Source organism: Accipiter gentilis, chromosome 16 (genome assembly GCF_929443795.1).
Source record: "Accipiter gentilis chromosome 16, bAccGen1.1, whole genome shotgun sequence".
Lineage (NCBI taxonomy): Eukaryota > Metazoa > Chordata > Aves > Accipitriformes > Accipitridae > Astur > Astur gentilis.
In genome coordinates, this window is record NC_064895.1 from 13,545,800 (window position 1) to 13,560,224 (window position 14,425).

At 36.5% G+C, this 14,425-nt stretch overlaps 1 protein-coding gene across 1 annotated transcript in view; it reads right to left on the reverse strand.

The window, feature by feature from the left end:
- The window catches only part of MBOAT2 (membrane bound O-acyltransferase domain containing 2), a 96,229-nt gene that overhangs the window by 72,559 nt on the left and 9,245 nt on the right, over window positions 1-14,425 (reverse strand). Inside the window, exons 2-3 of the mRNA XM_049818763.1 lie at window positions 6,991-7,136; window positions 3,275-3,352 (exon numbers count right to left, since the gene is read on the reverse strand). Coding sequence (XP_049674720.1) covers window positions 3,275-3,352; window positions 6,991-7,136 — 224 coding nt within the window. The remainder of the gene's footprint in view (window positions 1-3,274; window positions 3,353-6,990; window positions 7,137-14,425) is intronic.

Genomic DNA, 14,425 nt, shown 5'->3' on the forward strand with positions numbered 1-14,425 from the left:
AGAGAGTTACCTAGAAACCTTAAAAACATTGTAATCAAATCACGTGTGCAAGCACTCTTTATGTAGTTCTTAGCTAATGGTAGCCAAATGCTTTAAGGAAAAACCTTGTGGCATTTGGGGTTTTGTCTTCTAAGACAAGTAGCAATTTCACAACCATAGAAGAAACAGAAGAATTTTGAAGAAAAAAAAATTAGCACCACATCAGTTACCAAATACAAATTCATTGGAACTGAGAACATGCTTTAAACACATTTTTCAGTTTCACAATTAACTGAGCCATAAAAGCACCAAATAAGTATTAAGATAGCTTAGTCATAAATTAAAAGATATGAGCTTTTGAACCATTCAGGAGAGCTAGTGTTATCACTCCATCTTTCATTTAAAGTAGCATCATTTAAATAAGACTTAAGTATAAAAATAATTGATCAATTTTAGTTAAATCCAAGTCTCAGGTAATTAATTTTCTGCTAATTAACTTTATTCTAGAAGTTGCTAAAATATATGATCAGTTCTGGTCAGTTCTTCCTGCTCCCCCACTCCCCTGGGTTTTTACCTTTTTTCTTTCTTTTTCCCCTGCTCCCTTTTCTGTTGTTCAAGTAAGGCTTTCATCTTTAACATAACATGTATTGTCAAAATCAACCTAGAAGCAAGAGCTGCAAAAAGTTCAGTTCCCTCAGGAAAATCACAAAGGTAAGGAACCTTGTAGAGCAGAGACTTTTAGGATCCAATGAAAGTACATTAGGAAAACAAGAGAGGTTTAGAAGAGCATCAGTATCAGACTTGAAAGTTTGCTTTGGTTTATAAAAAAACACCTCTCCTTGCTTCAGATAAGGAAAGCCGGTATACCCAGCACATAGCAGCTGAACTGATAAGCAGCCTAAGACCTCCAGTTGTCTTATTTGTTTAAACAATTTTTAGAGAGGCTGGAGAGACTGAGGAACTACATTAGGGAGTAGGGGAAGCAGGAAGGAGAGGGATAATGATGTTCCCAATCCATACACTCATGAAGTCTGCAGGACAGCAAGCAGGGCAGAGAAAAGAAGAGGCAAACTTACTTCAGTGAATGAATTTAGATAATAGACAAAAATATTTTATACAATACACAAGTGCTTTTCCAATACAAAAGTCACTTGAAACCATGTTTACATCACACATAGGTATTTGATGTTCTACAGTCTCCAAGTTTAAGAAGCATATGAACAATGCAGATAACCTCTAGCTAGCTAGGACTGCCAGCCAATGGGTCCCTCTACAACATACAAAGTAAATCCCAAAATTTGGGCCATGCAGGTATACGCAAATACTCTGATTAGCTGTATATATACACACACCCCAGTAAAACATTGACAGGGCTCTTCTCCAATCCTGAAGTCACATGGTACCAGCTGCCTCCTACTATACAGCCCTTAACTTAAATCTCCCCTGGGCTCCACACGTTTGTACCCTGAAGACATTTAGGTGGGGAGTCATTCATATCAGTTTCTGTTCAGACTGCCAAACAGAAAGCTCTAAGTAGCACTTTCATGAAAGAAAATTAAGAGTACATGGTGCATTCCTTCAGTAAAAGGTACAAACATACAGGGACACCAAGAGGCATCACCCCTTCTGGCATACTGTGGCAATGGAGGGAGCAAACCTTGTAGTCTTGCCTGTATCACCTATTAGAAATGGCTCCTGGAGCTTCCCATACAGCATCCAAGCACTTGTCCACAACTTGAAGTAACAAATTACTCCATTTGTTACACTTTTTTCCCCACTGAAAGAAGAGCTTTCTAGTTTTATCCAACAGTATATCAATTCATACTGATAGAGCAATATAAGCCCAGTAGTCAAATCTACGTTTTACCCGCCCAACTAGGCAGTAATTAAGAGCAATGTTAGCACAGCAAACATTTCAGCAGATCAGACCATGCAGTTAAACCAGCTGGTATGAATTGGGAAGAACAGGAACTAGCAAGTTTCCTTGCTCCAATGCACAAATGTTAAATACACACATGCCTACATGCCTTGCTTTTAGGGAAGTAAACCACTGCTAGATTTCCTTTCATGAGAAACCTATGTAAATTTTTTTATGATAAAGACCAAAGTAATCCTGCATGGTACCTCCTTTTGCAGCATTTAACTACACTAATAATTTCTTTTAAAATACTAAGCTACCTAAGTTGTAACTTACACTGTTACATGTTTAAAGAGAAATTGATAAGAACAAGCTGCTTTAACACAACTTCTAATCAAATAAACCATTAGAATATAAACCAGCCATCCAACCAAATTAATTTCTCCCACATCTGCAGTAGTTTGAATATGCCAGCCTTTGTAGAAAAACCCAAAAAGAAGAGCCTAATATGGGCTATTTCAAAAGACAAAAAAATTATATTCAGTAACAGAGTATAAAGAAGTATAGTGTTGTAATAGGCAGGATCATGAACTAAGGCCACCCTGGCTTTGTACTTTCTGTGTAAAGTAATTTTCCTTTTTGGTTCTTTTACCAGCATCTTTCCTGACAGCCTCACATACTTCAGGAACCTATTCAAGAAAGGATTTGCTATTTTACTAAACATTTATGCAGGAATTAACACAGTGGGAACCTAATTTGATTCCAATCTCTACACTAGCGGAATAGTAAAACATATGCATACAGTAATAAAATAAATGTCTTTCCTGCTCTTAAGAATGATTGAAAAAGAGAAACAAGTGCCATTCTATATGGATTCAGATACTGCTAATCTCTAATCATGCATTCAAGCGAACCTAAAATAATGCCTTACATATATAAATTTACAATAGTGTTCATAGAATAATACAGTGTGAATGCTGTCTGAGGTTAACAAAACGAAATAAAGAGAGGAAATTACAAACACTTGGTGCCTAAAAAAAAATAATTTCTCACACAAATTCTGTTGCCTTCAGACATCTTCCTTCTGCTAGCACTGGCTGTTATCAAATTACATTTTTATAGTTAACTCGTTTGTTAGACACCTAGAATTATTTATGATTAAGTAATGACAAAAAAAATCAGAATGCTGAGAACACAGAAGAAGTCTCAGTGGGATATTACCAATTGTAACAAGCTTTAGATATTCAAAAAAATTGGCAAAAATACCCAAATAAGCCATTTTCTCTCCTGGAATTAAAACCATTGTTAGCAGAATTCAGATAATTAAATATTATGATACAATCAGAAGTATGGTATATGTACACAGGTACAAAAAACCCTAAATAGTAGCATTCTTGTAAAAGCAAACAAAAAAAATATTTTAGAATGGAAACTTACTTGTGCATATTTTCCACTCCTATTATGATCATGATATAGTAGGAAATTCCACTTTGTATAACAAAATGTAAGGCATACCTAGGAAAAAAAAAACACAAACAAAACAAAACCCTGACAGCATTTTAATTAATGACAATAAACTGCATGCATATATTTATTTAACATGAAATTAAAGAGGTTCAAATTTTAACTCCATCACTGCTTCCAAAAAAACCCTTTTGTTCTAGTCAGGTTTTCTGCAACACTCTTTTCTGAGAGCTTCCCCCTTTAGCATAGCACAGACAGCAGTAATGAACAAAAACTAGACTTAGCTACAATTCTCCATCTCATAACAACAATATAGTAAATGTTGATAATCCTTAGAATACAAAAAATATGTCTCATAATACTTCCACTTGGCATTATTTCATGTGTAAAAAACATGAATGTTTTGTGGTTCAATTTCCATATTCAACTTTCTACCTGTTTGCAACAGTAGGTATCTCAGATAAGGCCAACGATATCCTAGTATCCACAATATCAGTATATAGGAAGATTTCTCAGTCAATAGAAATGGTAACACTGTCCAGCCAGTCTCTTTGCCCCGGGTCATCAATAACTGATAAAGGGATGGTGGTGATGATGGTCTCAAAAACACAAACAAAAAACCTACATGCCAACAACCCACAGATTTATTTCACAAAGGTGCTCTAACCTCTTCTCCTTATTTGTTTTCCACAGCTCACCACCATAGCTACCACACCACTGTTGTTTTGGGTTTGTTTTAGGTTTTTTTGAAGGAGTTATACTTCAGTAAGCTAGTAGAGCACCAGTGGCAAACCATTGCCAGTGTTTGGGGAAAAGCATCCAATCCTCAGTAAGTTGATTCTCTCTCACTCTGGTACTTCAAGTGCCTCAGTAGCATACTTACATGTGCTCAAGTAACACATTTATCTAGTTTTGGAATTTTTCCCATAAAAAGCAGCTACTATTTTGTTATACTGATACTGTTTTCTTTCAGCTTATCATCAGCGACTTCCTAATTCCACTCCTCATCTATTCACAAGGAAATGTCTTCAAAGACTTTCAAAAAGAAAGTGAGTTCTATCCAGCTAAAATCCTACAAAGTCTACACAAGATGAACTGAGGGAAAACAATTCACTTGGATATAAACTGACCTTGAAAATCTTGACTTTTTCTGGAAGATCCAATCTGCATATGCTCCCATGCTTCACTACTAGCTAGTCTCATCTAAGATATGACTACCTAAAGTTCAAATGCACATTTAATATAAATTGCCAATTAAAAAGATATTCACTTTTTGTTTTCATATCAGCCACGTATTAGGAACACTGTGTAGCAAAGACAGGCATTAGTGAAATGACAAAAATTTAAGTTTAAGAGGTTTGCTTCTTAAACAGGGAAAGGGACATAATAAGATATCAAAGGCTGAAAAAGTATGGGTTGACATGGGAGTACCATATCAAGATTACAGTCTCTGAAAATATGTCTTTCAGAGTCAAGAGTAACAATATGATTGATCTCCAATTCAAAAATTAAAAGGGATGCATTTAAATACAACATGAAGTAGTAAATTTTAGCTACATACAAAGGGTATTCTAGGCCTATCATGCTATTTGCTATTATCCCAAGGGAATTATCCCTTCTCTTCCTGTCCCATATCACCACCACAAGAACTACAGAGGTGACTGAAAACTAACACACCTGAAATTGAAATGGACAACATAATGAATAATAAATATTCTTAAAAAGGTGCAGATTCCAAACTATTTCCCACATTTAGGTTTGCATGAGACTATCTGCAAATCCACATTTACTATAAACACTACACAAGGAAACAGTAACAGTTTCCCTTTTGTATACACACATTATAATACAATTGAAGAGTCCTTGAAGGTGTACCACAGGATTGTAACCTGTATGTATACCTGATTCCTTGGGGAGGGGGGAGGGGAACCAAACAACACAAAACTCTCAAAAAACACACCTGTATAATACTTACTTAAGCAATAGAAAAAGGAGTTGGCACAAGTGCAACAGAAGTACCAACTTTTAAAAGAATGCGTACTTTTAACATCTCAAATTATGTTCTTTCTTTTGGGCATTTTTTAAAAAGCTTCTAGTTCCATGATTGTATAAAAAGAGAATTTCTCTTTTACTAAAAGAGAAATTCATTGCTAAAATAATTGCTTTAAATACAATCCAAAGCAAAGTAGAATAATCTGGATTTCTACTATGGCATAAAATTTCTCTCTGATTTCTTTTCCAAGGCATATTGCCAGTGAGAGGCTTCTGCAAATCTTTACTTATGTCTGTTGAGGGTGGAGGCTGTTTCTTTCTAAAGTCTCCCATCCCCAAATTTCAGGTATGAATATATCATTAACACTTTCTAATTACAAGCTACAATTAACAATTTGTTTCAAAACAATGGATACAGAATGTGCTTCTAAAGCTTACACAGCTCTCAGAAAAAACACACACAGTAGCACTTATCTCCCATATGATCCTCCTCATTTGGTGCTAAGACTGGAAGTCTTTGACATCAGATCATTCTCTCAAAGAAGAATACCACGGCCAAAAGTTTAAGAAATGCATGGGAGTTATGGAATTATATATACACAAGTAAATTGCATGTGTAAATCCAAAGAATAAAACGTACTGATTTTTCTTTTCCTAAATTTAAAAGTATTACATATCAACTAATGTTAAGAAGCCTCTGCAACATGCCAATGTAGAGGCCAAATCTGTGGTTTAGAATTCCAAGATTTATTTACACACACTCTGTGTGTGCAGGCACATGCGTGCACACACTGTGTGCAACTTCCCACCTGCACAACAGCTTGATAATTCCCCTAGTTCAGCAGTACTCAACAATAGTCAGTATAAATAAGTCTTCTATACACTTAGAGCTGGGCAAGCACTTTGTTTACCATGCAATAAAACAAAACTGGCACTTAATTAATCTTAAACCATCTTGGGAGGATGAGAACCATTTAGAAAGCTAATTTTGAAGGGGAAAAAAAAAAAGTCACCAAACTAAATGCATACCCTTTATTAGCCCTACTAACATTCTGGCTTGCTACGCTATTAAAAAAGATCAAGGTATGAAAACAGCAGTCACAGCAAACTTGTATTAAAAAAACCACAACCCAAACAAACAAATAAAAAGCCAATCCTCCATCCAAAATATGAGACACACACACCACCATCCCCAACCACCCGGCCCAAAAACTCTGAAGTCAAGGCCAGCTCCTTTCCAGGTGTTTTATACTGTTAGGAGCATCATCAGTACTGCAGTTCTGGCCACTCTTCCTACAAAAAGTCAGATTATATTCAATATTCAGAAAAAGACACAGCAAGTTCTCATGCAGTGAATATTTAAGAGAAATTATCTTAAGTCATCACACCTGTGTTTTGCCTCAAGAGAATACTTCTTAAGCAAGTCTACAGAAAAACTGGTACAAGTTAGACAAACTGCACCTGCTCCATCCTCCCAAAACCACAGGCAGACAGTATGTTAGTTACCAGTCTGCAAATGGAAGATCATTCAAAATTTGTTCATTACATCAGAAAATTTAAGCTATTTTCTGTACACTTGCAGCAGCTAAAAACCACAGAATTAGGTAATAAGGTTCTTCATAACAAAACTTTGCTTCCCTGCAAACAAGAAATGAAAATGTACTAGTCCCTGAAAAGTGAATTTAAGTGCAACTTACCATCCAAAACAAAAAAGTGCAAGATAAAGGCCCAAGAGGGTTGCAACAACATGTCTTACAAATGGGCTAGTTTTGCTTGAATGAAGGTATGTTCGAAACCAAATGGCCGCAAGCAAGGCAAACAGTTGGCACACTACAAAGTTGACCTGCATAAAAAAGAAAAGAAAAAAGTTCTCACACACTTGTGTATTAAAAATTAACAGAAATATCCACACACTATTAGCAATTTGCAGAACCTCTGGCTCTGCCATGGCTCTTCCCACAGCATGTCAGCTCCCCTGAGCAGCTAAGAAGAAAATATATATCTAACTTGTAGAGGCAGTCTGTCCATGAATCAAGAAAAAAAAAAAAATTACATATTTTCATGTAAATTTTCTATGTACCAAACTACTCTATCAACCATGGTTTCAATTCTACTCTCCCAGCAATCTGAAGGTCTGGGTTGGGTTTTTATTTGGTTTTTTTTTTTTTTAAGAGAGCATGACTTGGAAATGCATATCAGCTACACAAATCACTGAGAGATCACTTCAGTGGCCTTTGCAGAAGCAGGGCTCAATGAAGTGCACTTCAGTGGTACGCAATCAGATAAACAGCTTGGCTGCACACTGGATATTGTTCTTGTACATTCAAGTAGGATAGTTTCAGAGATTCCTCCTCCCTTCAGGCTGTTTATTCTATAAGATAGAAAATCTCTTGTATATTAAATATTGAAAGGCATTAGGGCACTGAAAGCAAAAGTGGAATTAAAAAAAAAAAAAAAACGCAAACCAGAGTAAAAAGAATTGTTCTCACTGTGGCCTGAAAAAAATTTAACAGTAAGAGCATGATAAAGAAATAATTTCTTCAAATACAGCAACTGCTACCAAAACTGGCTTAAGCTACAAAAAGCCAGATTAATTTCTTTATTTAGAAAAGAACATTTCCCATTCCATGGATTTTTTTTCTTCCATAGAAAACTGCCTAACAACTTTCTGTGTCCAATAGCAGCATCCCAAGTCATCACAACCAACAGCTTGGGGACCACTGCTTCAAGTCATAAGCACTTCAATGCAAGAAACTTGCACACCCTGCATATGCTTGACTAATCCTTAGCATAACAATGTTTTAGCCTGTTTGACGTCACTTAGCTGAAATATATACTTAATACCACAGGGTACAATGACAATACTATTTTTATTTTCATGACAGCAGGCATAGTACTGATGTTTGCACCAACACAGTGCACACCTCTTAGTACTGTAATTCAGCTAGTCCATCATTTTTCAGCCAAGCTTCAGGCAGTAACAGGTAAGGATAACAGTATGCAAACACAGTTATATTTAAAGTAGAAGCTAAACACCACCAAATACCTACAGAACTCTCATCTTTCTAACAATTGCATTCCCCATTTGCAAATCCAAGGATAATTCCCGTTTCGAAACCACTCCAAAACCTTCTGTAATACCAAGTTACACAAGCATTAAGTGCTAACAGGGAAAGAGGCTCAGAAGGCAGGGCTGCTCTTTTTAACAGGAGCAGTTCCCTGAACTAAACAATCATGTAACACTTTGCCATCCATTCTCTTACTCCCACATTTCCATTATGCTTTTAACAGTATTTGAAAAATCCTAAATAAACAAGGAGACATTCTTTCAGGGCATAACTTGACCTGTTTTCTCTTCTTTATAAGCAATGATGCAAATGAAATAGAGCGAGGTTTATAACTCAGGATGAGGCTGTGGATTTAGTGGAAAAGTTTTGTGCAAAACAGTCAGGTTTAATGAACCACTGAAAAGGAAACAAACAGATAACATTTTAAAAAGAGGACAAGAAAGAAAAATTAAAGCCAAAGTAATTAACTATGAATTCAGTATTGACATTTGTTTGGGATATTTATTACAAAAATTATGCTATGTATACCACAAAGAACACTTCTCTTGAAACATTCATGATGTTGGTGTTTTGGACACACAACTAAATGACTCAAGCAACACAATCTTGTTCAGAAAGCCTTCCTCACAAATGACTCCAAAACTACTAGTGGGTATTTTTAAACTGCTCTTCCCAAAAAGTGCACAAACGCATGCATACTTTGATACATAAAAGACATCACCACAATGTTCACACACCACCCTGCATTCCTTCTCTACTCTTACCAATCCAATCCTTACACTTGCCTCACAGTGCACCGAAATGCAGATTAGAAAGCACCAATGGTTTTGCAGACTTGTATCACATCAAATCCTCCCAAAGCTTTAAATACGTTTGTAAAACCAAGCTATGCAGCAGTTAAGATTTGAAAGCCATACAACTTCAGTTTAGCCTTTATACATGCCTGCTTCTGATAATACTCTTTCTGCTGCTTTATTCCATTTTCCCCATCAGGATTTCCGATTCATTCAGCAAATGGACATTGCCCAGTTTTTGCCCTCACCCTACTACCCATTAAATGCTTACTATCTGCATCCTACACCAAATAGAAAAACCTTACATTTTCCCATAGACATGTATATGCAGATGTGTCCGTAACGTGGGAAGACTACATACAATAAACGTAAAATTTACAATAACTTTGTGAGATCAATATTCCTATTCCTGTTTTAAAGGTGGGTGACTGGCATGCAATGATGAAAGCCCAAAGGGGTATAATAAATGTCCACTAACTTTGGTTGCCCAATTTCAGACACCCAGTGCCTAGTTTTTCAGTCAGTACTTTTAACAGAAATTTAACTGGAGATGTGTTTTGAGAATATAACTTCAGCTGCTATTTTGAATATCCAGCATGCCTATAAATCAGGCCCAAAGTATCTCAAAATGCAAGCAAAATTGTTTCTCCAGGTCACCAAAACTCTGCTTTACTAGTGGTTTGTATTCCAAATAAGGGAAGGAGCTTGTATGGAAGAGTTTGTGACCATTACTGGGCTGTGTTATAGTCACATAGGTAATCTTTATCTGACACTTTTTCTGACTTTTGAGCATCTGCTATCACAGGCCATATATTCACTTGGTAAACACTTTGAATATCTGATTTCTTACATTTTAAAAATAAATGGGAAACACAGCATTTCTACCACAAAGTCAAAGCTTAGCCATTTGCTATTACCTGTGGCTTTCAGTCCAAAGCACAGACTTCCACCACTTCAGCTATCAGAAATACGTACTCATTTCCACTCAGAAATAAGATTAATCCCTTGCCAATACTATACGGGATAGAAAGAGAAACAGACTCTGTGGTCTCCCAGATTCCAGTTGTCCTCACTTCAGATGCTTTGGTTTGTGTTGTACAGTGGTGTCTTAACACACAAACCTGATTTCTTTTAAGCTAAACTGAAGATCTGCTCCGAAGATGAGTGGACATGTAGCCCATGGACTGACCTAGGCAAAAGCAGTATTTACCAAAAGCATTACAGCATCAGTGCTGGATCCCCAGTGCCAACCACTTAATTCCACAGAAACACCCCTCCTGTACTGCACTACTTGCTGAAGTAAACAAAGCCAAAATTTAACATTCAGCCTTTTCTTAATTACATCTCCCATCTTTACCCACATATACAGCTCCACTGTAGCCACACACTGAGATACATGAAGAACTGAAGATACACAATTTGCCTTGCAACAGAGCACAAAAATTACCCGGCTTCCTAGAAAACAAACGGAACAGCCATTCAGAGAGCAAGCGAGCAGGAACAAAGACAGAGCTGGACATCACCATCTTGAAAGCTTCCACAAAACCCAGGCGCTTAACCAAGCAGTTATTTTGTTAGCAAATGTTATATACAGTAACTTCAACATCTGGGAGTAGTATATTTGCATACTTTTTGGAAACTTATGTCAAGTTCTTATAACATTGTGACTATGGGCAAAATACAACTGTTAAGCACCTCATGACTTGGTCAGATGTGAGCAGAACACCCACAAAGAACAAAGAGGACACATTCCTAAAAGCTGCATGATGCATTCCTCAAACTAAATTGTGACATGCCTCCCCAAAGTCATAAAACCTGTTCGAATAAGCAGCTCCAGTTTTACAGAAGAAATAATAATAAAAAAAAAACCAAACCCAAAACCCCCAAAAACCACCCCAACAACTGATCCACTTAAAGCTGAGACTTCCCAGGGGAAAAAATTTTGATGCAAATGCATGGAATAGCAAGTTTCACCCTGAATAATTTAGCACATGTATAAGAAAAACACTGAATTTTTTACCTCCTCAGATACAGGTCATATCAACAGTTCAGCTTGTGAGAGTAATACCTCAAAGTCCCATACAGAGAGAAATGTGTAATGGAAGGTTATGTGCACATAAGAATAAAAAACTTAGAATGATAATGCAAATTATTAGCACTGGTTATTCAGCAATGATTAATGTAGGTGTGTTAAATACCACTTAAATACACTAAGCTGTTACAAAACCTGCTGTACGTATTCTAGCAATTTAAAAATTAAATCCACTATTTTGGTGCAAGACCAGTTGAACAGCCACTGCAGTTTACAGACACACTTTCTGTGTGACAGTAAGACATGAGCTCAAATTCATTTTCAGTGTTTGGAGTAGCTACATAAAAATGCAAATCCATTATATCATTAACTGCATTAAGCTATCTACATAACATATTTTCTATTTGCATGACCTGTGCAAAAGTCAATGGAAAGTTTGTAATAAAACTTTTAAAGACATTTATTCTAGTCTCTTTAAAATTTAAATGTAATTTATGCCATCCATTTCTAAAAACAAAATTCTTCCTTAGGGAAAAAAAAAGTGTTTGAGGGATCAATTCTTTACATGAAGCAAAAGAAAAGGAGAAAAAGGTCACTGACTGCTACAAGGATTTTCATCATTAAGAGAAAGTTTTGGCAAAACATTTCATTTGAACAGCTAGAAATTTCCAACTTTCCAACACAGGCAGCTTCTTTAATAAACCATTAAATAAATTTTTTAAGCTCATGTTAGAAAGAAATATAGAAGAAAATATTATTTCTCCTATGAAACTGATTTTTAATATGTGCAATTTTTATCCACTAATTCAGATTTTAGGCTAAGCTTCTTCTTCATATCAGCTACATTTTAATATCAAAAGCCAATCGTTGCAGCCAAGACCTCCCAAATCCTGCTACTTCACAGCACAGAAGTCATTTCCCGCATTCAGAAAAGCAGCCAAAGCAGAGAGGGAATTTTACTGATATAGATAATTCCTAACTGGATGGCACAAATTAATCACACAGCCTAGAATTCAATGAGAAGTATCAGCATGATTGTATAAAGTTTTGCTTACTAGCTCTAGCAAGGCACCAATAAGAACAACATGGACTAAAAAGTACCTCACAAGAAAAACAGTGGTCTAGCAGGTGGAGCACCAAATAAGATTCAGGAATACTGCATTTTACTCTTTCTTCCACCAATGACCCACATGAAGTCTTTGGAAGTTACCTTGTCTTTGTGCTTCTTTATTTTCTCATTTTAAACAAATCTTCTCTCATCAGAAGAAAAAAGTATTCAAACCTGTAAACTGCAGTGAATACCTGTAGCCTCAATAACACATTTTGGGTGAATTAAAGCCCATGTGGGTTTTCTGGTTGGTTGGTTTGGTTGTTGGGTTTTGGTTTGGGGGTTTTTTTCGGGGGGGGGGGGGGGGGGGGGGGGGGGGCGGCGGGGGCAGGTTAAGCTGTTCTTTCCAAAAAAGAAGGTAGAAGTTTAATTCTTATTGCTGATTAAATAGGCTGCGGAAAAAGATTACCCAAATATAAGCAGAAGCACTGAAGCCTACCTGATCATGCACAGAGCCTACAAAAACAGTTTTTCGAAGCAAGATGCTTCATAGATAACAGTCAAGAACCTGTTGAGACAATGATTCTGCAGCCAGAGATTTAGGGGCTTTTCCCAACTTTGCCACACTGTGGTATGTTTCTTCCATGGAATTCAGTTTTTCTGAGCTGCAAGATGCCAGCATTACTTGTCTCCCCACCTATAGCCATTTTTTGTCCCCCAGTCTACAACAGAAACAAAGTTATCACACATACTCTCTGCTTTGTCTGACAGGGCTAGTGAGCAAGGTGCATTGAGCAGCATTCCTATTCTTCCACCTTTAGCCCTACTTTTCAACATCTATAGTTATTAGAGAGAAAAGACATTTAAAAAACATTTTAGAATATGAACTACAAAAACACTTTGAAAAGAGCTCTTGCAAGAGCTAGGCGATCAAGACGGAATAATGTACATTTTCTTTAACAAGAAGCACTGAACTTCAAGCTGAGGCTTTGATTGTTTTCTAAATCTATAGAGCTATTTTAGCAGTAACATTTTAAACACAAACCCCTCCAAGCATCATATGTGTTGACACATGCTTGTCAAAAATTGCCAAATGTTATCAAAATTAATGAAGCCTCGGTTGTGCCTTGCTTCTCAAACGTCAGTATTTTCTTGTTCCTGCTGCCTGTTAGGTCAAAACCATTTCCCTTTTCCACCAAAACAGTCAGCTGAGGAATTAAAAACATCTGCAGATGTTCACAAAAAGCTACTTATAACACAGGAGAGCTGATGCTTCTCCACAGCAACGAGACAGCAGTATAGATGGATCTTCTTCTGTCCAACTTCTAACCTTCATCCAGTATAAAAGGAAGAAACAGCTTGTACAATTATCCAATAATTGTCTACTGCCAAATCACTAAGAACTGAAGAGTGAGAATAACTATCATTTGAAACCAACAATCAATTTTCCAACTATTTCCTGAAAATTGCTGCACTGATATTAAAAAAAAAAAAGAAAAAAAGAACAACAACAATAACTTCCACTGTAAAGCTGAAAAAAGGCAATTCCATGACAAGAATCAAAACCAAATTGTTTGGTAATTTTCTTCAATTTACTGGGAAGTGTCAGAAAGAGGAGTCCAGAGACACTGGCACAGGTAAAGGATAAAGCTAAAGGATACTTAAGAGTAGTTCAGAGAACATTTCTTCTCTAACTGATAAGAACAGGCATTCCTCTTTCAACTCAAAGCTCGTAAATCTTGTTGCAATGCTTTCAAAATGCATTTTTGGATACACATAATAACCAGTGTCTTACATGATGAAAATTAACTAATTAACACTTCGGCCCTTAAGTCTCTACCTCACTTCATGGGTGAAATATAAAGAAATGGAGGATAAGCAGCAGTGGTCATTTTTGGATAGTTATCAGTATGCAAGATGTTTATGTTAAGGCAATGTAGTCTTTGTAGCAAAGACTGCACATTTATACAGTACCCAATGTGAAGGGACACTCAGGGACACTCATTTCCAGATAAGACTTCTAAGCACAGCACCTCTAATAGCAGCCAATTCTTTGAGGTGCATACTCTAACCATTTATTAGTCAAACCTGAACAACACTGGCAAAAGCTTTTTAATGTTGTGCAAATATATTTCATATGATTTTACTGGCAGCTGTAAGGACTTTCTCATCAGATACTGAATGCTTTCT